We start from the raw sequence: 24,713 nt of genomic DNA on the forward strand, positions 1-24,713 counted from the left end.
TTAACAGCTTCACAAGGATATTTCCACTTTATTTTACATTGCCTATGTAAGACTAAGTCTCAAACTAGGAGTTACTGATTCTTCAGTGAGTAGAAAATCCCTCTGTAATCTCAAAGAGAAGCCTTGGAGGGGAGCAGGATCCCACCAACCAGGCCTGCATGACTCTAAACAGCAGTTTGCATCTTCACCGTTAAAGGAAAGGCCACAGTGCCATGCTCCCATCCCTAAGGACACACAGTTGCTGCTGCAGGCAGGAATAAGCCCATCCCTCACCTCAGCAGCTCCTGGCCCTGCAGGGACAGGACTAGTGTCTGAGGCAAGAGGAGAGCAAGGCACTGAGCCAGAAGGGCTGCCTGGGCTCAGTGCAGGAGGGAGGTCATTGCTGCCTGCTGTGCAGGAGATGCTGGAACAAGGAGCCATCTTTCTGGCTTAGGCGGGCGGGTGAATCCAGCTCTGCCACTCTCCCAGCTTGCATCACCAGCACGCGGTCCGAGTCCAGGATGGTGTTCAGCCTGTGGACAACAAATGCCAGGACACATGTTGGTGGATCTGAGGAGAAGCTCTGGATACTGCTTCCCCTGCTGTTAAGGGTGGCCCAAGACATGCCCAGCATTAGGAGCTGTGGAGGATCTCCCTCTGCACTCAGGGTCACAGTGCAGTGCAGCTCCCTAGAGAGCCTCTGCTCACTGCTGAAATGCAGCACCTCTTAGGAGAGCACCATGATGCCTTCCAGTTGCTGGGCATGGCAGGGCACTAGGAGTACAGAGGGAAGTTCTGTGGAGGGGAAGCTCAGAGCATGCCTGATTCTGGGGTTGCACAAAATGTCTCCATCCCCACAGAGGTTAGTGAGTTGCTTCCATTTGCCCCAACACCTCCTCACCTGCCACCTCCCGAGGGCAGCAGAAATGGACTTGTGCGTCAGCTGTTACTTGCAGTCTGGCATCTTTGCTTATGCTACCACCACCACTGGATTTGTAGTTGCCAGCCAGCCAACCACAGGACCCACTGCACACAAATGTGCCCAGGTCTGCCCAGACTGCCAGCAGAGCAGCAACCTCTGGCCCTGGGTAGGGAAGACAAGACAGCGGGAATGTCTTTGCACAGTCAGGCACTATTCACTGTGAAACTACAGCCCTACAGAGCTGCAAGTCACAAGGAAGACACAGCACAGGATTTGAGCTGGTAAAAGGCACTATGGAGTTCAGAACTCTGGTTACACATTCATCCCCAAGAGAGTGCAAGCTGCAGCACTGAAAATGACTTGGGAGGGCAAGAGACAAGTTCAGAGTCACTTCCCATCCTGGATTTCACACAAAGCTGAATGGTATGGAAGAACCATGGATACAAAACAACTCCATCATCACCTCTCTCTCCCTACTGCTCTCCCCCACTGCTCTTCATCCCAGTGGAAGCGGGGCTGGGACCATCTTCAACTCAGTCTTGCTGTTTTGCCTTCTGCCATTCCTTCCTCTGCTGTTTCTCCTCTTTAATTACTCCCCCATCAAAGGTGGCCTCCCCACACCCAACCCAAACACACACCTCAGCCCACAGTGCCCTTGCACTTCTACTCTATTTATGCCTAATATCCCTAGTGTATGAACCACATTCCCTTCACACTGTTCCTGCCTCCCTCCTACATGATGTATTTAACAAGACCCACTTGATTCACTTGCCAGGCCCAGCCCACCCTGCCTGTCATCCATCACTCCCACTTCTGTGCAGCAGGACACCAGCCCCTGCCACCTGCTCATTTGATTTTTATTTTTGTGGTAACCTCTGTGCTTTGAAAACACCCTCCATACGATTGTATAACCCTCCTCCAAATTCTCCTCCACTTGGCAAGAGTAAGAGCAGAGAACACCACCTAATGCTGATCCATCCCTTCTCTGCAGTATTCATGTTGTGCCCTCCTCCCTCTGGCTGCAACCATCCACTGACTCTACTCTTAATCTCTCAGATGTGGGGCAATCACTGTTGTCCTGTCCTGCCTGGGCGGTGTCTGTCTTGCTGGCATCAGGTGCAGGCTGGGACTAAAAGTCAGGATTTTGGAAGACAGAACTATCCAGAAGCTGGCTGCAGCCCTTCGCTGCCGGCTGTCCTGTACTGCCCTCTACTGAGCCAGGGACACCTGCTCCTCCCCGGTCTCCACACCGCCCTTTCCATATGATAGCTCTCCATTACTCCTAGCCCTAATTTGGCAGAACCACAGGTGGGATTCACCTGCCCTACAGATCCCAGCAGGCAGTGCTCAGGAAGAGAAATGTGTGATATGATGCGGCATTTTGCCCTTTGCTGACACCAACTTCTGGGTACAACATTTTCCCCTTTCCCAGCAGAAAAGGCAAAAGGCAAGGTCCAGCTTTGGCACTTGAAAAAGCTTATCACAGAGACCTCCCTGCTCAGCCTTGAGGCCCAGGCATGGCATGTGCAGCCACCTGTCCCTGTGAGTGGTAGGATGACTTTAGGCACAGAGTGCTGCTTCCTCCTTACCTGTGAGCAATCGTCAAAACAGTTTTGTCAGCGAAGCGCTGGCGGATGGTCTGCTGCAGCAGCTGGTCTGTCTTCTGATCCACACTGGCTGTAGCCTCATCGATGCACAGCACCTGCCGGGGACAGAGAGTGAAGGGAGCTCCCAGGCACCACAGCAGAGACCCCACTCCCTGCCTAGAGACAGCCTGAGGAGTTAGCACAGGATGTCTGTTCCCATTACACCTCCAATTCTGCAGTGCTCCCCTCTGCTGTCCCCAGACAGCTGCCAGCAGTTCACCCTTCCCCTGCTTCGATGGAGGCAGTGCACTCACCTTGGCCTGCGTCAGGAGGGCTCTGGCCAGACACACCAGCTGCCTCTGTCCCACAGACAGACTCTTTCCCCTCTCTCCCAGCTCACTGTCCAGTCCACCTGCAGGGATCAAGATCAGCAATCATCTGCATCACCTGCACAGGGCCGTAAACAGTTCCACCAGTCCAAGGTTTTCCCAGCAGCACAGAAAATCCCAACTCTGCTCAGGCCTAGGCCTTAGCAACTGGAGCCTTTACACTTAGACACAAGCAACATCTGGCACAGTTCCCTTAGAACTAAGGCCTGGCTTATCTCTCAGGTAGTCCTCTAACACCCACTGAGGCCTGGTCTTACCAGCAAGATTCTGCCACCCAATCCATCACCTGCCAGTCCATTTGCCTCTAAATATCACGGAATGCCACTGGGTCCCACTGACCTGTTCCTACACTGATCCTAGCGTGACTTTGCCTAACCCATTGCCTACTGCATCCACCTGGCCGCTTTTCCTCAGCTCCCTGCCTGAGCTAAGGCCTTCTCTCCTTTCCCAGAAACACCACTCATCAGCTGCTTCTCACTGGTTTCCAACTCACCCATCTGAGTAACAGCATCCCACAGGTGGCACTGCTCTAGCACCTCGCGGAGCTCAGCATCTGTCCATTTTCCCTGGGGGTCCAGGTTTTCTCTGATTGAGCCACTGAACAGAAATGGATCCTGGGGGATGATGGCCAGCCTAGATCTGCAAGCAAACAAGAGCTGAGGGCTCATGGGGTGGGTTCTGCAGAAAAGCAAAGGTCTGCTATTTCTTTTTTCATGGGGTGTCTTAGCTTGCTACAAATCTTAGAGGCACAGAGACATGGGTCACATATTCAGCCTGGTTTCCTTAGCACAACTGTTGAGAAACAACAGAGAAACTCATAAAAAGCTGCCACAATCAGAAAAGAGGGTGCTGTGACAGTGCATCCTTTGCTCCTGACTCTTTACTTTGGCATCCAGCCACTGACAGTTCTAGGTCACCATTAGCTACCCTTCACTCTGTTCAGCCATACCTCAGCTCCTCCAAGCCCACCAGCTGGCTGTCAACACCATCCAGGAGAATCCGGCCTGATTTCAGCTCCACCATATGGAAAAGGGCCAAGAAAAGGGTGGATTTCCCAGATCCTGTGCGACCCACAATCCCCAGCTTCTCTCCAGGGTAAACAGTGAAGCTCACACCATCAAGTGCATTAGGCAAGCCTGCTCTGTATGCCAGGACCACTTGCTGGAACTCCACAAGCCCCTGGCTTGGCCAGTCAGCAGAAACCTAAGAGGGATACACAGGTGAGAAAGGGTATGATAGTGATTGATTGTCATCTTCAGCATCAGCTCCCGCGAGTCCAAGCACCATCCCTCCCTGTAGATGGTTGCTTGGCTTCTGAGCAGAACCCACACACAGGCCAGTCCCACCTCCCGCCCACTCCTAGGCTTGTTTTTATGTCACAGCTTGTATCTAGCACCCGTTCTGCTTCCCTACTTCTTCCCATCACTTCAGCCTTCACCAGTTCCTGCCAGAGATTCATCCTCCCCAGGAGATATACTGGTAAAAGATGAGTGATCAAGGTGGTTTCTGTGGTGAGGGCCATCTACCCATTCAGTGGAACCCTGTGATCTCCCTAGGGGGCAAGTGCAGGGCACAGAGCCAGAAGATGGGCCAGTACCTGACAACACATTTGAGCTTTTACCTGGACCAATTTATCCTGAGGCTCCATGGGGATGTCTGTGGTATACTCCTCTGTCCGCTCCACACTCACCATCATGATCTCTGTGTGAGTGAAACTGGCAATGAGGCCTGAGAGTAGGTTTGTGACAGACAGGGCGTATGAGAGTGCCAGGCCCACAAGTCCTGTGAGGACAAAAGCATAAGTAAGAATATCACTGGCAGGGAAAGAGCTGGCATCTTGGTGGGCAGACAAAAACCCAAAGGAAAGGCAGGACTCTGGCGTCTGGGGTCACACTTGAGGTTGGAGACACACAGGAGCAGAGACAGGAGCTGAAGCACTACACTGTGGGTGACTTGCATAGGGACAGGGAGCAGGAGCTTTGGATCTTATCCCAGTGTAGGAAAATGTGTAGCTCTGGGCCGGGAGAGGAGGAACCCCTTGGCCACAGCCTAGGAGTAGACATAGATCAATCCCTGGCAGTCTACCTGGATTTCCCAGCTGCTTCTGGTGCTGGATGATGGCAATTCCTGCAATTGCAGTAACCACAGCAACCCCAATCATCTGCAAGCGGATGTCCAGCCACGCCATCACTGTGTTGCTGGCGAAGAGGCAGCGCTGGTTCTGCTCCAGATGCAGCTGATTCTCCAACTCAAACCTGTCAGGCACACAACAGAGGTTTGCACCACTCAAATTCCACTCCTGCTGTCCAGACCAAGGGCATTCCAGCCATGCTACAACCAGTCTCACACCAGGAAGGCCTTGGCCTATAAAGCCAAAGCTCTGTCTCTCTGGGTGCTCGTGCTTTCTGCTCACCTCTTTGTTGCCCGCATGGCTCTGATACTGCTCAGTCCCGAGAGGGTCTCTGAGAAGTGGGTGTAAATGGGAGACAGGGTGACACTGCACAGGCGCTTGAGCTCCCGGGATGTGCATCGGTAATAGTGCTGAATGAAGAAGTAGACTACAGCCAGAGGGAGTAAGACCAGACCAATCCAAGGGAGGCCATAGGTCATTATCACCAGCATACCCAAGAGCCCATAGATATTGGCCAGGAAGATGTTGAGGATAAATGGCAGGCTGTCATCCACACAGTACAGGTCTGAGGAGAAGCGGTTCAGGATCCGGCCTGTTGGTGTGCTGTCAAAGAAGGTGACTGTGGCCTGGCGATAAAGGAACCAGAAAGTAAGAGCCAGTCAGCTGCAGTGAGATCCAACCACAGAATAGTGTGCAGGAGAGCAGCACAAGGGGAGCAGATAAGGCCACAACACGGTAGCCACCACAACCCACTTCCTTACCTCAGCCTCCAAAGCCAGCATCCACTAGCAGCCAAACAACTCATGCTGTTTGCATGGTAGAAGGAAGCATTCCCTCTGTAGCAAATGGCAGACAGCTACTGAGACAGCAGGCACTCAGATGCCATACTAGCCCAACAGTAGCCAGGCAAATCTAGCCTCTAATCAAGACTTCCAATGCCCTAATCCTAACTCTAGCCTGAGGACCCAAGGAAGCTGAAGACATAAAGTTAACTGGCACATGCCAGCATCAGCCCTAGATCTTGCGTAATGACTCCTTCCACTCTCACCTGAACCTGAACTCACAATCCTGCAAAAGCTCCTTTGACTCAACTAGCCCTCATCTTGGCTATACATCTAAGCCTAATGAGTGAACAGATGCAGGTGGGAGCCATAAAACATCCTTCCATGGAATGAACAGGACACATCTTGAACCCCAGCTCATTGGCCCCTTCTACTGGCTGTGGTGCAGCCCTTTTTGAATACAGTCCTACCAGTCAATACCAACAGAAACCTTAATCTATCTCCTGCACCATTACTCCTAGCTATGAGAAGAATGTCAGCTTGCAGGAGCCTCAGCCTGCTCTGGACTTTTTGCCCATTACCTTTAGAACCCTTTGGAGCAGTCGGTTGTGAATGACAGCGGCAGCATGGAGAGCACCGTAAGCAAAGAGGAACGCCCGAACAATGGTGAAGAGGGAGTTGGCCCCTGCAATGCTCCCATAAACTATCAGGTAGAAATTCACATCCACTGAGCCATTGAAAGGGGCTGGGGTGTTGTCCAGATCTTGAATGGGGGAACTGGAAAAAACGAGGAGGAAGATTATGAATCTGCCAATGTCCTCCTGACAATAAACTCACAGACATGGCATGGGAACCCAAGAGCATATTCAAGGGGAAATCAGGCTACTTTAGCCTGATACTCCTGTTATACCCCTTTGGCATGTTGGGACAAATACTCCAATTACTATGCAGCTAGGGGTCCTCCATCAGCCCCAGGCAGAAGCCTTTTGGGCACGTCATCAGATCAAAGATTTTGATTCTCTTTGTCAAAGTGCACACACATCCCCTGAAGCAAGGTGGTCAGTTTATCTACCCCTGCTCTCCAGGATCTTCACGGGAAACGCACTTAAGGGCATTTCCAGCTTCCTTTGGCTCCTCCAGACCAGATTCACTTACACAAGTCCAGCAGTGGAGAAGAGAAGCAGCTCTGGGGAAGGCAAGGAAGCTGAGCAGGCCATCACAGAGGTATTTGCTGTCTGGGATATGCTGGAGATCCAGTATGACAGCCACCAATCTGAGATGTTTCTGGATGCTACAGAGAAAGACAGACTACATAAAGAGGAATTCAACTTTTGAATCAGCAAATATAAAACAGGAAAGCTGGAGGGGAAGCTGCTGGACAACTTTTGCATGGTCTCACTGCCCAGTCTAGTCTTCCCCCTGATAGCAGTAGAGCAGGAGCAAGGGAACAGCCTTGAGCTGCAGCAGCGACAGAGCACTGCCACAGAGGTACAGTAATGCAACTGCAGCAGCAAGAGGCCAGGTACAGTTCCCACATGTGCCTCCTCCCTAACAAAGTAGCTCCTTGAGCTACTTTAACTTAGGGAAAGTGGTCTTCCTGCTACAGGGTGTTTAAACACCTGGCGTCTTTCCTTCTGGACTCCATGCAACCAGGGAATGAGACAAGAGGAGAGGAATATCTAAAGAGAGATGTGCTGCTGGGTCACTGCCTCACCTTGCATCAGGAACAGTGAGAAGAGGATTGATATTGCCAAGCAGCTGCCCATTGCCAGCCAATAGGCCTTGTACACATGAAAAGCCACTGCCCCTTCTTTCTTCTCTTCCTCCTTGTGGATGAGATTATTATTTTGGGTTGATTCTTCTGCCTCTGTCTCTATGGCCTCTTCCTGTCCCTGTTCATTAGGGGCTGTGGGAATGGATGCAAAAGCAAAGGTCAGTGCAATGTTAAATTCTTCCTGCAGCTTCTCCTTACTGTGAACAGAGCAAGTCTAAACTATGAGGGAGACTTTTTCCCCTCCTCTCTCCTCTTTCAAGACAGGTGCACCAACTCTGGCAGTTCTTCATCCAAAACTGGACTACAAGTGGAACAACAGGTTCAAATACTGCTCTAGATCAATATCCAATGATATGTGGGCCTCCTGTCCCTCTGTGTATACACCACCCACATATACAGCAGAACAAGATAGTGGGAATTCTGCTCTAAGGCCAGCAGTCATCAGGTACCAGTTCTGTCTGGATGGTCAGCTAAGCTGTGCTGCCCCAGCCACATTCAAGCTCATCAGGGACAGACCTTTATCCTTATTCCCCTTGTCTGTAACCTTGAACTTGGGGAAGGCTTCAACAAGTGGCAGGATATCAGCTGGTGTGCCTGTGAAGAGAGATATGCAAATGCTTCAGCATCTGTGAGGAATAGGTGACAACTTGCCACCTTCCCTCTGCCTCTTGCTCTGAAATGACCCAGTTCTGTTCTCTCATAACATTCCCTATGTCATACAGCAACTGCACCCTTGAAGGCTTTGCTCCTGTTATGTTTTTCTGCCTCATCAGCTCCTCACATCTAGGGCTGTCCTGTTTTATCTGTACATCTGCACATTCTCTTCCACCCTATCTTTGCCCACATGCAGTGTCTCCAATGTCCTCTTTTATCACTGGGTTCCCCGCTAGTTAATCTTAATCCCCTTAAGCCATTCCAAGACACAAGTGAATGCCTGAGAAGACAGACAGTGTACCTGTCTTAATTATTTTGCCATTGTCCATCAACAACAAAGCGTCGGCCTTCTCCAAAAGCTCAGTCCTGTGAGTGCAAAGGACCCTGGTCTTATGTTTGAGAACTCCAAGAATGCATTTCTGCATAATATGGTTGGCTACATCTGCATCAACAGCAGCCAGGGGATCATCAAGAAGGTAAAGTTCTTTCTCCTGGGAGGGGGACAAAACATAAAAGGATACAGCTGCTGCCCTGCTGGAGCAGGCAGTGCTGTAGAGAAAAGTCCAAGTGCCTCCATGTTGGCAGCACCTTTAGGCTAGCACAATGTGCTTTAAAGACATGCTGCCAGAGCTCACTGTACAGCTGAGTGCTTCCAGCCTCTTCAGATGTGATTCAGCACTGGGCATGACCTGCCACACAGTAACTCCTTTGTTATTTACCTGGTAAATGGCTCTGGCAAGGGCTATTCGAGCCTTCTGTCCCCCACTGAGTGTCACACCATTTTCACCCACCTCTGTCTGGTCACCTGCTGGTAAAATCTGAAATATTCAAGAAAATCATTTAGAAAGGGACAGGAAACTGCTGGGGATTCAAAACCAGGACACAGGGGCACCTCTCCAGTCTCTGGCAGTAATTTCTAAGGCTGACACCTTACCAACAATTAAACACTGCAACAGTCTATACACTGGTTCTACAGATAACTGGCAAGCTTAATTAATGCAACGAAAATCTCTTATGCTCCAGAATAGGGTGGTCACATCTGAACTACCCATTGAGAGCAACTTCTGGTCCAAGATAATTGCATACAGTAATTTTCTGTGAGAACAAGAGCTGTGCCTGCATCAAAATTATGTCAGGGTCCTTCCAAACAGTGTAACAGTAAAAACTACCAAGTTTCAGTATCTGGAAATAAGTCTCCTCTCAGTTTGGTAGCATAGGTGTATTCTACTAAATCTCAAATAAAAATCTTGCCTTTACAGAGTATTCATAGCTCCAGCCGAAACAAACAGGAGCTGCTAAAGCTTGGCACTTCAGAAAACCAGGTATAGCTTATAAACTGGGAGAAGGCTAGTTTCCTACCATACATACAGCCAGGTTTATTGGCTAATAGTGTCATAAACCTCAAATTTAGAATATGCGTATTACTGATAGAAGCACTGGCTTAGCCCTTCCAGATTCCAAAGAAGTTGCTTCTGATCCCACCCCCCCAAAAAAAGCATCAGCTGCTGATAGATTCTGCCTGAAAAACCCAATTCAGCAGCCATTCAGCTCTGCAAGAAAAACTCCTCTCCCCAGGATGAAGAGCTTTTGGCTCAGCAGCAGAAGAAACCATCCAAAGTGCTACAAGAGTGTCTTCACACCTTAAAGTATGGGGATGCCGGGAATGGCGTGGGCTTGGTGATCAGAGGAACACTGTGTGATGGGACATTGGAAGAGCAGTCTATACCCTGAAAGAATAAAGACTGATCCCAATGAGGCTCAGGATGGATGCAAAAGCCTGCCAAAAAGGCCCAGGCAGGTTTACAGTCTAGGCACTCACATTCAGGTCCTCGGAGAGGGCACAAGCTTCCAGCACCTCCTTGTACAGCCTGGCATCATATTCCCGCCCAAAAAGAATGTTTTCTCGGACAGTGGTAAACTGTATCCATGGCTCCTGTGTGGCCAGACCAAATCCTTGCTCCAGGTCACAAACATACACTCGTCCACCTTGTCTGCAAGCACACCGAAGTGGGTGTAAAGGGCAACAAAGGAAAACTGTTGGCAAATCAAAATGGCCTACAAGCTGGGATAGTACTGGACAGTCCCCACCTGCGGTGGCATGGAGGGACCAGGCAGGGAAAAGTCTTTAGGCTACTTACTTAATGAGCTCTCCAGTGATGGCTGCAAGCAGAGAACTTTTGCCAGAGCCGACCTTCCCAACAACCCCAAGGAGCATTCCCTGCAAAGGGAAATGAAGAGAAACAACCTGATGTGCTAGTACAGGGTAGCTTGTCCAGATTTCTTGAGCCACACATGGTCCTAGCAGTCAGCTTCCTTACAGGCTATCTCACACATTTAGCAGTGCAGCTGGGTACATTTGTCAGGTAAACCAGACTCCTGATATGACAGGACACAGATTTGCAAGGAGTGTTAACTCCAGAGCCCTGCTCTGTTCCCTGTCCAGTTGTCTCCTGCAGTAATAGCAGAAGGCAGAGGGAACTAGTTCATCTCTTGTCTGTAAGCCATGGATGTTCTCTAGCACCTTTCAGCTCCGAGATGTAATATTTGTCCTGTGCCTCTTGACCAAGAGAAGGTTTTGATGCACAGCTCCTAAACTGAGGGAAACATGCCACCTCTGCTCCATTATTTCTAGGTTCCAGTATTTTTTCTCTAGTGCCATTTTTCTGTGCTACCTCCCATGTCCTTGCTCACCTTTCTCACTGACAGGTTCTCAATGTGCAGTTGCAGAGTGCCTGTGGATGAGGGCTGCCTGGTGCTTTCCTCCTCAAGTGGCACCCACGAGAAGGCTGCACATTGCATCTCCATGGCAGTAGCAGTATCTGAAGGGCTATCTACAAGTGAAAAGCAGAACAGCAAAGCACTGCTATGAGAAGACCAGAAAATTAAAGGCACCTGGCATCACAAATACTATCAGCTTTACTCTCAAATGCAGAGACCATGGATGAGGCACTGCATGATGCCCCTGACCCAACCACAGAATGAGACTCCTGCCTACTGACTTGCCCTTGAACTTATGCATCTCTTCATCCAACCCTTCTGTCTCCAGCTCACACCAGACACACACGGCTGTCAGGGAGACACTCTGAGGATGTAACTTGGTTTTATTATTGCTGAAGGTAAAAGAATGTCAGGGAGCCGGCAAAAGGCAATGAAAGAAGGAAAGGGAGCTAATATGGCTCAGGAGAGGGGCAGCCACTCAAGCCTTTCTGCCAGGTGAAGCCAAGTTTGTTGATGGGTTCAGTGTCAGAAGAATTTTGATCACAGGACAGAGCTGCTTGTTCTACTGCAACACTAATGGCTCTGTGGGGACAAGCAATGGCTTATGGTTGGTAAAGTGGAATGTTATAGCCTTGTCTCCTGCTTTCCACAGAAATTAAGAGAAATTAAGTGTATTCACTCTGCCTCCACCCAACTGAACATCTTGAATCACAGGGTGAGACCCAGCTGCCTTCCAGTAATGCCCCTGGGCCTCGCCCCTCAGCTCTCTGCTCTGAATGTCTGCTGACCAGAGTCTCAGGCCTGGCAGCTTCCTTAACCATTACCTAGGGCATAATAGGCTTCCAGGTCCTGGTCCATGAGTTCAAAGAATTGCTGGATTCGATCCAGGGAAACTTTGGCCTCCAAGATCGCATTCAACACCCATGGGAAGCTGTTGAGGGGTAGAATAAGCATCCCAACAAGGGCCAGTGCTGTGAACACCTGCATGGGTAAACAAACAGCCATGAGTTGGAGCCAGTACCTCCCTTGTATCCTCCAATCAGCTTCACCAGAGAGAGCCTGAAGAGCTGTGGAGAGATGGGCTGGGTTTATTTCCCAGAGAAGATGCCCGAGGACTGCAGTCCCACTGCAGACTGTGGTGTGCACAAGTTTGGAGCTCTCCCTACTACCTACTCACCTTTGTGGCAGTGAGCTGGTGACCCAACAGAACGTAGGTGATGAAGATGGTAATGGAGACGATAACAGGCAGTGCTGCCCACATGTACACGCACACGGCATCCAGGTAACTGACAGCCCGTGACTTCTGCAGCTCTTTAGCCCGGCAGGCATTTATCCTGGCGCTGAAGTGCTTCTCCCAGGCATAAAACTTGATCACACGAATGCCACTGAGGAACTCTGTCATTAGCTGCAGGCAATGAGGAAAAGAACATCACGCAAATGTGTGTGTGTGCCCCTTCTGGCATTTTTCTCAACAGCTGTGATTCAATTAATCTGCCTTGGATTATGACAAGCGGCCAAGAAGCCAGCGTTCTGGGACAAGCAGGGAGAAAATACAAACTCAGAGAGATACCACTGCCCCTCACCTTGACTCGTGTGTCCTTGTGTTTCAGCATCTCCTCGCTGTTCATCATGATGCAGTTAGCTATGATCTTGTTGATGGGCACAAGCAGCAGTGCCAGGGCCACACCTCCCAGAAAGGCTACCCCCACTTGCTGGTAGAGGAGGTAGAGGGTAATGGCAAGCTGGACAGGCAGGCTCCACAGCTCATGGAAGCTGAGGCAGAAGTTGACCAACCTACTGGTGTCTGTGCTCATGAAGTTGACAATTTCCCCCACAGTGAAGCGGGCAAGGCTGGTGCTGCTGACATGCAGAGCCTTGCGGTAGATGGCAGAGATGACAGAGGCCCGCACCATCAGTGTCATCTTGTTCATCTCGTAGCTGAACTGGTTCCGCAAGAGAGCGCCCAGGAAGGAGCCAGCAAAGAGCCCAAGGGCATACAGCACCCCGTGGCTCAGGGGCTCCTGCCGTGACTCCATGAAGTTCACCAGCAAGTTCAGAAGCAGAGGACCTGAAAAATCCAGCAGACTGCCAGCCAGCTTGAGAAGTCCAAGGGTGTAGAAACGAAGCCCAAAGGCCGCATGAAGGACCGACAAGAGGCACACAGCTTCCTGGGCATGGTGTGGGCTGTCTGGAGCATCACTGCTCCCATCACCTGCAGCAATGATTGGGCTGGTAAGAGACACTGTCTCCTCCTCTGCTTGGTGAAGAGCTGCCTTCTTCTGCCAGCAGGAGTAGAACTGGTCACAGACCCTGGCAGCCTGGAGCTGGCGAGGAAGCACACAGACATCCTGTGGATGGTTCAGCTTCTGCTGGTAGCCACGCTTCATTAGGGGGTTCATCCAAATGTAAAAGAAGCGTGAGAGCCAGCTCTCACCATCTTCTGCCACTCTCTGCTGGTCAGGCACTGGGATCCCTGGCTCTGAGATGGGCTGGTCTTGTTGCCAGGAGCGATTGATGGAGAGGAAGTCCTGCCTGCCAGCAGTGGGGAAGAGGTAGCTGACCACATAGGCAAGCAGAGAGGCCAGCTGCAGACAGAGAATGGCAAACCTGGAGGAGGCACCAGGGTGGGCAGGGGACCAAGCTGTCCCAGTCTGGCAGTACGACACCAGTGTGATGATGAAGGAAGGTAGGGGTAAGAGAGTGAGGAGAGCCAGGGCTGCAGGGCCCCTGGTAAAGCCATGAATGGACCTGCAGAGCATGAGAAGAGCGAAGCCATGCACCAGCCATGTCAGGGCAGCAGTGCCATTGGCCAGCACTTCAAGGTACATAGGGCCCAGCTCCTGCTGGGAAATGCTGGCTGGGATTGTGTCAGCAAGGAACAAGCCAGTAAGTACAAAGGAGGTAGCGATTCTCCATCCCCAGCTTAGCCTGCAAGGCACACTGGAGCCAGACCTTGAGGAGAAAGAGCGAAAGAGTGAAATAATTTACGGCTGAAATTCCACTACCTCTCAGTCAGTACTGTCCTTCTTCCTCTCCTCTTCCTGCTGTTTATACATCCACTCTTATTTAACCTTCTAGATACACCTCCTTCCAGATACACCTCCCTAGATTTGTAACTTTATGTGACTGTAGGCATTGCTAAACTACATCAGGTCAATACAGCCCACTCTTTGGTCAATACCAGAGATTTAGATGCTACCAAAGAATAGCTTTTTTTTACAGAAATTTGTTTGCATACTATGATATTTTGTGGTCAAATTAGACTCCAATCCTTGAGGATTAACAGCAAAAAAAATTATATTTAACCTCTTTAACACAAATTTTGGATGATGAAATTCTCTGTGTCACATCTCTGATCCTTGATTTCCTTGTCTGTGGGATATTTCTTCTAGAAACATTTTTTTAATCACTCTTAGTTTCAGTGATGTTGTGCTTGTAAAGTCTATAATCTATTGCCCATCAAAATACTTCAGTATCACTGGATTCTTTGTGGCCTTTCAGTATGAGTGAATGTTGTAATTTTTATGAATTTCAGAAGAGGGTAAACAGAAAAACAATTTTGGGTTTCTCTGAACTCCTTATTGCCTTACATACATCTTCTATGCCACCTTGGATTTATGTCCTTTCCCAGAATACTCCCAGTTTCCCCAGTCCTCATTCACTGAAATAGTTTTTAATTACTTTCTGTGATTTTATGCCCACAATCCCCTCTATTCTTTCTGGATTCCTTTCTGTACACTGTACTCTGAATTAAGACGGACGCTGACAAATACAATAGCATTATAATATTGTGTCCTTCCCTAATTACATATTCAGCACATTATAGGGAGAAATAATTTCAGCCTTTCCACCCCACCTCCAGTCCTGCATAATAATCAAGAGTCAGACAAGTCAGTTGTCATACCTCGGAGTGCCAAGGAAGCAGGCACTGACCACTGCAAGGATCACATGAGGAATCACATTCAATGTCAGCTGGTTAAAGCAATGGCCAATGCTGCCGCGAACCCACACAGGGAGTGGATCTTCTGGGCTGGTCCCACACAAACTAGCCAGGATGTTCTCCATCCTTTGTTGGTAATTCAGTGTGAGAGTCAGGATGTCCTAGGGTAAAGAAAAAGCAGCATGAGGTAAAAACCATGAGAACTACGGCTCCAGTCCAAGACGGAGTGTGATGAGTAATTAACATGGAGCTAGAAGCAACTTCCTGGGTCATAGTCCAAGCCCGGCTATTGTTCACTCACTATCATATTATCTACTTCATGAAATGATCAAGCTCCAGTTTAAATTATGTTGTTTGCTCCCTTAAATCACCCCGGGACTGCAATGCCCCGTGAATCTGAAGCTTATTTCCAGGCTGACTTTTTTTTCCCGTGACGAGTTTATCCTTTGTAAGTAGTATAAGGAAGTATTTTCCCTTCTGTACATCGGTATGAAAAATATTTTGAGCTGCTTAAACAATAACCTATTCATTGTATCTCCATGTTGACAACACTTCCCACCATGGTACTTCCCAAGGCAGGATGTAACACGAAACATTCCCCAGATGGTAAGGGAGGATGCTGGTGCGCATCCAGAGAAGCAGGCGGTACCCCTAAGCTACACAGGACTGGCGAACCAGCCCCCTCTGTGTGCCGCCCCGCGGACTGGAGCACACCTGGGAAGGCCTCGGCTTTACAAAGATTTCTGCTCGCACCAGCCCGTCCCATCTCCAGCCCGGGGCCGGCTGAGCGCCACGGGCCGGGCGCCGCACGGAGCTCGGCAGCAGGCGGGGGCACGGGCACTGCAGCACCGCGGCCGCCACCCCGTCCAGCGGCCCCCGGCAGCGGCCCGCGCCGGCGCCAGCCCGGGGACCTCCCAGCCGCGCCGGGGCGGGCGCAGCGGCCGCCACGTGCCGGTGACGGGCAGGCCCCGCCGCCCCCCGCCCCGCGGACCTCGGCTGCCCCGGCGGCGCATGCCCCGCGCGCCCCCTGGCGGCCGGGAGGACTCGCCGCAGCCCCGGCGGGGCGGGGCGGGGCCGGGCCGAGGGGGAGCCGGGCAGGAGCTGCGGCTGAGGCGAGGGGCGAGAGCAGGCCAGGGCAGCACGCACAGCGCGCTCAGACTTCTGCGTTCTGGTTAAAAAATACAAATTACCCGAACTAAAAACCAGCCGTGAACAACTGTGATGTTCCCCAAAATTCCTCTAGTTCCTTCCTGGTGATCTTATCCCTCCCCTCCTTCTGTGATATCTGGCTCACAGCATCCGAACTGTTTGTACACTGACTGACACCAGATGCACATCACAGACTTGCAGTGTCACCGTGTCAAACAGCACAGGAATAGTTATGGACCACTGTGTTATCCAAACATCAGCACCAACAGGTATAGCCCAGGCAGTGCTTCTACAAGTATAAATGTACTTCTACAGGTACAACATTCTTTGCTTGGAGACAGTACTACAAGATGAAAATGACATTACTGTAAGAGCACCTTGCCAATAACACATCAGCCTAGTCACAGTGGCAGAGCTCTCCTGGTGCAGTGAGAGATCATGATGTTAATCTAACACAGTCATCTGAGTAACACAGGGTAAACAAATCCTCTCTGTTTCAGTGCTGTGTTCAGTGACTATGTTTGTCTGGAGCATGAACACACACATGCAAGCAGCACCCCCAAATGTGACACTCATTCTTTACTATAAGAGTATGTTGCATTGGGGTAGGGGCAGTAAATGCACAGCTTTCCAGATGAGAGAAAACAAACCGGAGAGGACAGCCAGCCCCATCTGCTCTGAACTATTATACAGTAACAGAGGAATGCTGTAAATATCACCAACGCTACCTGGCAATTTTAGCTACTACTGGTGATTTTTACAGCAGATGTTCTGAATGCTTCAACTGTCCCAAACCCTCCCTCAGTACTCTCTTGCCAGGGAAAATAAGCATATCCCTGTAAATAACTCATCACAGGTAAAAAACTTTACTTTCAACATGCAGCTCACCAGAGATACAAAAAGCATTCTCTGAGCTTATGGGTGTTATCAGTGGGGTGCTGAAGAAAGAAAATATCAGTGACATTCCTGAGAAAGCAGAGCAATCTGGCTAAGAGAGTGTGGAACAGCAGAGATAAGAGCAAGAGCTCAGTGGCCACACTACTCTCTACTCAGTTTCCTTGAAAGGGGCAGGAGGGAAGAGTGCATTTTCTGCAAGTCTCTCTCTCTCTCTCCCCCTCCCCTCCTTGTTTAATAATCTTTTCTCACTGCAAAGCAATCTCAGTTTGTGTGTCAGAGCTGCAAGGTTGCCTTTTCATGACCAAGCTACTCATACTGTACACGGTGTGTATTCGGCCAGTCTACTCTTTTCCCCCACAGGTCGTCCAAAGGTTTCCAGACTAAACTTTCTGGAAGAGGCCTTGAGAGTAAGTTTTATGCCCTCTCTGCTCAGGGAAGCTTCCCTTCAAAGAAAATGGTGTGAAAGCAGCAAACTCTCAAAACAGCAAGTAGGAGTTGTGTGAGGTTGAAGCACTCAGCAGCACACAAATGAAGCTGATTTCAGATTTCATGGCTCTGATGTCCTATTTATTTCCAAATGAAAACAAACAAAGAAACCCAAACAACTAAAAAACGTCCAAAACCAAACACCCCCCCCCCAATATACCCATAACCCCAACCAAACAACCACTTCGCATGTCTTAATAAGATAGCAGAGTTGTTCTCGGATATCAACAAAGGACAACCTTTCTCTCTGGAGCTAATCACTCTCAGAGCTTTTCCATTCAGCCACACTGTATTTTAGCATTCTCTTTTTTCACATGCTGCTCATCATTTCATCCTGCTTACTCATCTCTCCTAACTTCTTCAGGTTCAAAGCCATGAACTTTATCACTTCAGCTGAAAGATGGACAACTTTCAGATGCCACAGGTTCCTTTTTGGTCCGGACAGCATTGCCTACACTCATATGGGAAAACAAGCACAAAGGGTATTAAAAAAGGAACTCCAGGAAAATACCAATCCACCCTAACTAATCTGAAATCACTTTGCCTGTTCTGCATAAGTGCATTTAAATAGCATCACAGCAAGAATTGAAGTTCATTGAAATGAACTCCTCATTTTCCGCTTCCTTTTGGCTATTTCCCCTGCTCCTGAATGCCACTTACTGCTATGTATTTGACTGATTTAAGATGTGCAGCACATGGAGTAGAGGCTGGTGGCTATATTGCTTACAAAGTACCTTGCACACTATAAATAATCATACACCTGGCAATTACAAAAAAGTCAGAGCATTCAAAATTTAAAAAAAACCCCACCAACATTGGGTTTAATTTAATCCACCCCCACTGGCCATGCAGGCCAGATTTTATTCGCTGTCTTCTATCCAGAGCCTGTTAGTCCTCTATATTGAAAAATCCCCAGCGAGGAAGCGCTGTCTGGCAAAGGGAGACTGCCCTCTCCTTCTCTGATGAGTTTGTTTTGTAACAGATTACTTAATACCAACCCCAGGACTCAGGGAATCAGTGCAGGCTGCATGCCCATTCCACTTCCCAGCAAAAAGTAAATATTGAGCTGAAACAGAAGCCAGCCTAGACAAGCCTTAAATTCAGAATTATCAACCTTGTAATTATAGATGTAAAATCTCTGAAAGCAATTGTCTGTTTGGATGTGTTTTCTGTGCTCCCAGCCAGGACTCTGCTATCAGCTGAACCATCCTCAAATTCCATGACGACACAGCCAAGGAAGGTTTGATTACTTGGCTCAGTCCAAAATTTTTCATGAACAGGCTGCTTTGCCTGGACCTGAAGACAGAAGATAGATATTGTGAGCTGTTTTCCAGGGAAAAAATTAATGCCAAGTTCAGGAGACAGGAGTATCTTCTACCACATCTCCTCATGAGAACACCAATTCTGCCATAAAAACACAGAAACTGTCTTTGGTGTTACTCATAGCCTAGCCATTCAACATTAGGTGGTTGTCTCATGCCCCTGGATCTAGTCTTGACTCAGACAAGGTAAAAAATTATAATTAAGGTATTACATTTTTCTCTGTTCTGCTTCTTAACCTGATGGTCCAACCTGAATTAATTCAATTCTGATTTCTGTTTACTTGTTTATACAAAGCTATTGCTAACCTTTCTTATTCTGTTCTTTCTGAATGTCATTTGCTCCCTTTTCTTATTTGGGGCCTGATGAGAATTCACAGACACCTTATTACCCCAACATTGCCCTCAGCATCCAATTAGCTACAGCCTCTCCAAGCAGTAGCTAATTGCGAGTTCAACTATGAGCCTTGGAATTTCAAAGAGGAGTTTAGAAGCTGAACTTCTAGCAAAACAGACTGACTGGCACCTCTGTCATCCAGTGAGAATCTAGAGCACCAGCTGCAGGGATGTTACAAAAACCTCTGCAAAGCAGGTAAGGGACCTTGCCTGACCTTTTCAATCCCTGAGACAAACTGTAGTGCTTCCTCTTCCAAAGATGTGAAAACTCTCAATTTGGTCTGCACCACTGGGCCCAGATTTCAGTACCAATTTTAGGAATAATTTAACTGGATCCCACTATGGATGCCCGGTCCCTTTAAAAACTTAACTTAGTAAGTCATGTGGTTAAACGATGACACTACATCTAGTTGAAAATGAGTTTATAAATTCCAATTATAAATCGTAAAGCAATGCTCAGTAAGATGACAGGGTGCTACAAAATGCTAATGAGCACTGGTCAGTCTCCAACAAATGGAATTTTTCTCTTATGAACTCTTTTGACATCACAACACATAGGGTATTTGCTTTCTTTTTATAATTTCTTCCATGAGAAGTTTTCTTATTGGTGTGCCGATAAGACATTTTAATGAACTTTCTCTTCAGTTTTTATTATCTGGATTCTTTCACCTTCCAAATGCCACCAAAATCTATGACCAAAACCCACCAGAACACCTCCTCTAGGCCTCCTTTGGACATAAGGCAAACAAGTTAGAAAAAAAAATTCCTTTTCTGACATTTTGCAAAGTTTTTAGGTATTAGATGTATAACTATTATAGAAAACTGATTTTAAAAATGTTTTGCTGCGTTTCTTGGGTTTGTGGCTTTTCACTTGTGTTTTGAAGCCAAATTATAGCTTAAAACTGATGCAAAGAAAGCAACAGCATGGAAGAGATGTCCAAAACCAAACAAGCCATTTTTCTCACTCTCTTTATTACACTCAGATATTTTTATTTACTTCAGTTGGTGAAGCTGAGTACGATGCAGGCACCTGACATTAACGCATGAAAACGTGTTCTTCCTTGAATAAAGAAACAGAACACATTTGGGATAACAGTATATTCCTTGTAGTGATAAATTACTTGAATGTGATCTACAATGAAAAACTAGAGGGAAAACTACTACATACATATCAATTTTGTGGTTATCTCGAAGTGTTTTGCTTCTCTGAGTGTTGCTGAGCCTGCTGCTTAGGGTACTTAATTGGAACAGATTAAGCATCCATTGCTCCTGCTAGAAGCAGATCCACAGTCTGCTGGGCATCCTCAAAGATGCAATTCTTATCCCAGGAATACCTACAACTGAATTAGGGTCGCTGATAAACACTGCAAGCCAGAGGACAGAAAGGTGAGGACAATGGTAACAGAAAATAAGTCTTTATATCGCTCATGCTTATTTTGATGATTGAGTGCATTTCCTGAGCCTGGGTGGTGATGCACTCATTCAGAAAACCTCAGAGCGGCTTGGTCTTAATACAGTTGTACTACACTACTCCCAGCATGATTATCTTGTTATCAGACAGATCACCATCCTGCTGCTCTTTGTTGCCACTACTCTTAAGTGGTACACTTCAAAATGGTGTGTATGTTTGAGCAAATACATTCCCAAACACACAGGCAAAATTTCATCCAAAAATCGACTGGCTCTTCAAATACAGGCCCTCACATGTCATCCAGCTAAAAGTAAATTACAAATCAAGATATAAAAGCTTGTAGATTTTGGAAACGAAGCTGAAGAGTTTTATGAGAACCTTAATTTCTCTGCTTTCATTTCTTTTGACCGCTAGCCTGTCTTAGTTAATTGGAAACCCTCCTCTTCTCCGGAGACAGTCCCCAGCACCAAGTAAGAGAAACGCTTCTGCAGCCGTCGCACGGGAACCGAAGCTGTCACAGCCACTCCCCCGCACTAAGCGCGGTCGGCAGCAGGTGGTCAGGTGAGGAGAGGGAGGAGGCGGGAAGCCATTTCCTACCCTGTCATCCCTGCTCCCGGCAGCCAAGAGAAATCGGTTCAGGAATTTTCTGCGCTGGAGGCTCAGCCTCAGCACCGTCTGATCGATCAGGCAAGGATCGCTTTCGAACACACTTCTGCTTGAGGACAACACCCGTACCGACCAGCTCCACAGCACAGTGCATGTGTGTGTATGGGGGAACAAAAAACAACACAAGCAAGCAAACAACAACAACAAAAGAACCCAAATAACAAAAAGCCATCAAAGCCAAGCGTGCCCCTGTCACGGCCGCCGGGGACCGAAGCGCGGAGGGAGGCAAAGACGCACCGCACAGTCGAACGCGGCAGCAGCCCCCGCTGCCACCACACCACACGTGACGGGGCCCCCGCGGCCGCCATTTTGTACGGGCGTCCCCAGGCACCGCCTCCCCGCCCGGAATCCCGCCTCCCCCGCCCGGCTCGGGAGCGCGCAGGGCGGCCGGGAGCGCGCACGCCGGTGGAGGTGGGGGGGGCCGGTCCGGAGGCGCCGCGGGACCCCCGGGCCGCCGGCGCCATCATGTACCGCTCCATCAGCGGCCGCTCCGGCCCCTCGTCCTCGTCCTCCTCCCACCGGCTGAAGGAGGGCGGCTCGTCGGCGTCTCGCGCCTCCCGCTTCAGCACATCGGGGCCGGGGCCAGGCCACGGCCGGCCTCCCCCGCCGATGCCCGCCGCCGCTTGCGCTGCCGCCTCGCCGCCGCGCTCCGCTTCGCCCCGTCCGCCGCCGCTTCGCCGCCACCGCTCCCCGTCGGGCCACCGCGGGCCCTGCCGCCGGTCCCCGTCGCCGCACCGCAGCCGGAGGTTGCCATCGCCGCCGGGAGGAGCGGGGCTTGGCGGGCCCCGGGGCCGCCGGGGCAGCGAGCACGGAGACGGCGGCAGCAGCCGGGTAAATACTGCCGTGCGCCGGGGGGTCTCGGTGCGGGTCCTGCCCCCTCTCCCGGGGGGCTGTCAGAGCCCCAGACTTGGCGCGGCGAGGTCCTTGCAAAATTACACCGGCCCCGGGCTCTCCCTGTGCGGAGGGAGAGCTGCAATGTCCCCCCTATTCCTTAGAGAGCCAAATGGGGAAAAAAAAAATCATTGATTTCCATTTTAAGTAGTATTTTCCCACTAGTTTCCATTGCATTTTTATTTTTCTTACCGTCTAGAGCCATTTTAGAGAAGGTTCAAAGATGATGCTGTCTTTTGCTAAGGCAGAGGATGTAACTAGTCATTTTCCTCCATTTAACACATTGGGTTATGTTAGTGCATAAATATAATTTAACTTAGGAGAATATAACTTTTTTGATAGCATGTTGAGTGAGTACTTTGAATTCTTCCTGCTGTCACGGCGAGCATACAAAGAGGACTGTTACTGATTTATATCTTTAAGAGGTATTTGATACGCACTGCTTTGTAGTTGGGGCTGTGCACAGGGTGTTCCAGTCTTCTCACTCTGGATCTGGCAAGATCTTGGCAAAATCTGATTTGGGCATGTAAAGCTCTGTTTTGGCATCTGAAGTGGATGGCACCTTGGATGCAGATACCTTCGTACTAAATCGAAGTGTGAACTTTTTTTTGCGTGAGTGGCATCCGCTCACTTAGGTTTTCTCTTGTTGCTCCTTGGTGCAGTGATTGTTTTGTCTGGTGACTCTAAGCTGTGGTATGTAATAAGTTCATTGTGCGTTTGTATTACCGTGAAAAAAAGAGATTTTCGTACTGGGGTATTCTAGGCAGTGGTTGCATGGTCACTCAATCCAGCACACATACAGCTGGAAAGAATGGTATACTTGCCTTTTGCTCTTGCTTTGCAGTATATTCTGCCCTCTCCCGTGTGCTCAGGCTTGGATTTGTGAGTTGCAGGGCGGGCTGTAGCTGGAAGTTCAACAAAAGTATGTTATGATTCATTGCCTGATGGGACCCCCTAAGAGAAAATGGGGGTCTCTTTTTCATGGTGATACAGGTTCTTACCGGATTTCTTTGGAGCTGCAGCCATAGAAGAGGTCACAGGTGATTGTAGTGGCATTAAAATTTAGGTATTGGTGTTACTTCTTTTTGAAAGGTGAGCTGTCCTGGAGACGCAGGAAGGTAATGTTGTCTTTGACAGTTAAGCCAAGACAGGCTAAGAAACTTGCCTCTGGCCATTTGTTTTTATGTGGTATTTCACCCTTATCTCCATCCTATTAAGTTTCCTGTATGGTGCCCTTGCAAATTGCATTACTAGTAACATCCATGTTGAAAATAAGTAGTTTTTTAAAAGGGAGTGTTTTTCTATCTGGTTCGTGTCAGTGTGTGTTGTGGCTTGATGGACAGTTGCATGTTCACAACTGATGGGTGGCAACCTGGGGTCCAGGACAGAACTTTCTTAAACTGACTTCACCATCACTGTCTCCCATTTCACTGCATCCATAATAGGCTGTGAACCTGTGCTGACTGTAACAAAACTTTCAGTGCTAACTGTGTTGGTGTTTCAGACTTGGGGAAATTTGGTCTAGAAGTTTTGACTTGAAGCCTCCCATTCTCCCTTTGATGGGGGGGGAAGGCCACCAAAAACATCCACTTTACACGAACATTATTGTTGATGAACACCGTTCTTCTAGTGTTATTTTGCACCCTCCTGGCTCAAGTTAAATCAGTCATCTCAGCAAATTGTTAGAGATTAATGATGTTCTTCTTGCCTGTTCTAACATCAGAGAAGGATTGAAAAACTATTACTCCTAGAAATTAGGTGTTAGCAGGCTAGCTAATGCTGAACTGATGAGCCAAATGGATTTTTTGTTTATTTACAGGATTACTGCATTTAAGGAAAGCCCTTCTGTAGGAAGCAATTGTCACAATAAGAGAGATCTTGAGACAATTAAATAGAGCTCTTCAACCTATATTGTGCTGACTCTTGCGTTTGCTAAAGCCCAGTGTAAGTAATCTTAGAGTGTAACATCCACATTTTTTCCATGGAAGCTTTTGTTCCCCAACAGGTGTTTGACAACTGACACTACTTCTTCAAAAGCGATGTTACAAAGCATAAAATACATATATAGGTTTATTTTAACTTTTTAAAAGTACTGTTTACAAAAGTGGCATTAATTAGAGAAAGATAAAAGCTGGGATTATGCTGGTGTTTTCCAAAGAGTCAGACTAAATGTGATGGAAACAAAGCAGACAGCAGATATGTTGGGTTGTCATGACTGGTTAGGGTAAAGTTTTAATAAATTTTTTAGGGCTTTATGACTTAAGATCCTCTCTCTTCAGAAGTCTGAGAATACAAAATGTGCAGATGTGGAGAGTTACACAAATATGTTAGTAAGTGGGATTTTGGAGCTGTCTCTGAAAGAACATGAACTTAGAAGCCTGAGGAAGAGGAATTTAAGTTGCAACAAGGAAAGAGGCCTTGGAACAGGGGAATATATGCATAAGGGTGGGAGATACAGTATGTAGGATGAAGACACTGATGAGATAAAGGCATGGGGTTGAAATGGAGAAAATGTTTGAGTACAAGCTCCAGGTTATTGTCCCTATCCTTCATATGAATTGGACTATGAAAGGAGCAGCCTTAGAGATTTCTTACTGCATTTTCTTGATTCTAGGAGGGTTTT

At 48.6% G+C, this 24,713-nt stretch overlaps 2 protein-coding genes across 4 annotated transcripts in view; one reads left to right on the forward strand and one right to left on the reverse strand.

Moving 5' to 3' along the window:
- ABCC10 (ATP binding cassette subfamily C member 10) lies at window positions 1-21,513 on the reverse strand. 2 transcript variants are annotated; one of them, XM_048298871.1, is made up of 22 exons: window positions 21,437-21,513; window positions 14,840-15,036; window positions 12,519-13,887; window positions 12,113-12,340; window positions 11,760-11,916; window positions 10,909-11,048; window positions 10,356-10,435; window positions 10,037-10,208; window positions 8,937-9,035; window positions 8,519-8,708; window positions 8,080-8,157; window positions 7,504-7,695; window positions 6,945-7,080; window positions 6,371-6,566; window positions 5,290-5,633; window positions 4,962-5,131; window positions 4,498-4,658; window positions 3,826-4,079; window positions 3,370-3,515; window positions 2,802-2,899; window positions 2,491-2,603; window positions 1-512 (listed from the first exon to the last, which is right to left on the reverse strand). In XM_048298871.1, exons 2-22 carry the CDS (start codon window positions 14,998-15,000, stop codon window positions 377-379), a joined length of 4,620 nt encoding a protein of 1,539 aa, XP_048154828.1. In that variant the 5' UTR covers window positions 15,001-15,036; window positions 21,437-21,513; the 3' UTR covers window positions 1-376. The 2 variants fall into 2 exon arrangements, with proteins under 2 accessions (XP_048154828.1, XP_048154829.1); XM_048298872.1 differs by lacking the exon at window positions 21,437-21,513 and adding an exon at window positions 15,590-15,750.
- Window positions 20,997-24,713, forward strand: part of ZNF318 (zinc finger protein 318) — a 27,455-nt gene continuing 23,738 nt past the window's right edge. For both annotated transcript variants that reach the window (XR_007202618.1, XM_048298870.1), the window contains exon 1: window positions 20,997-22,030. Coding sequence is in view for 1 of the 2 variants with exons in the window: in XM_048298870.1 (XP_048154827.1) it covers window positions 21,302-22,030 (729 nt within the window). In the remaining variant the exon portion in view is untranslated. The remainder of the gene's footprint in view (window positions 22,031-24,713) is intronic.

This window comes from Corvus hawaiiensis, chromosome 3 (genome assembly GCF_020740725.1).
Source record: "Corvus hawaiiensis isolate bCorHaw1 chromosome 3, bCorHaw1.pri.cur, whole genome shotgun sequence".
In the NCBI taxonomy this organism is placed as follows: Eukaryota; Metazoa; Chordata; class Aves; order Passeriformes; family Corvidae; genus Corvus; species Corvus hawaiiensis.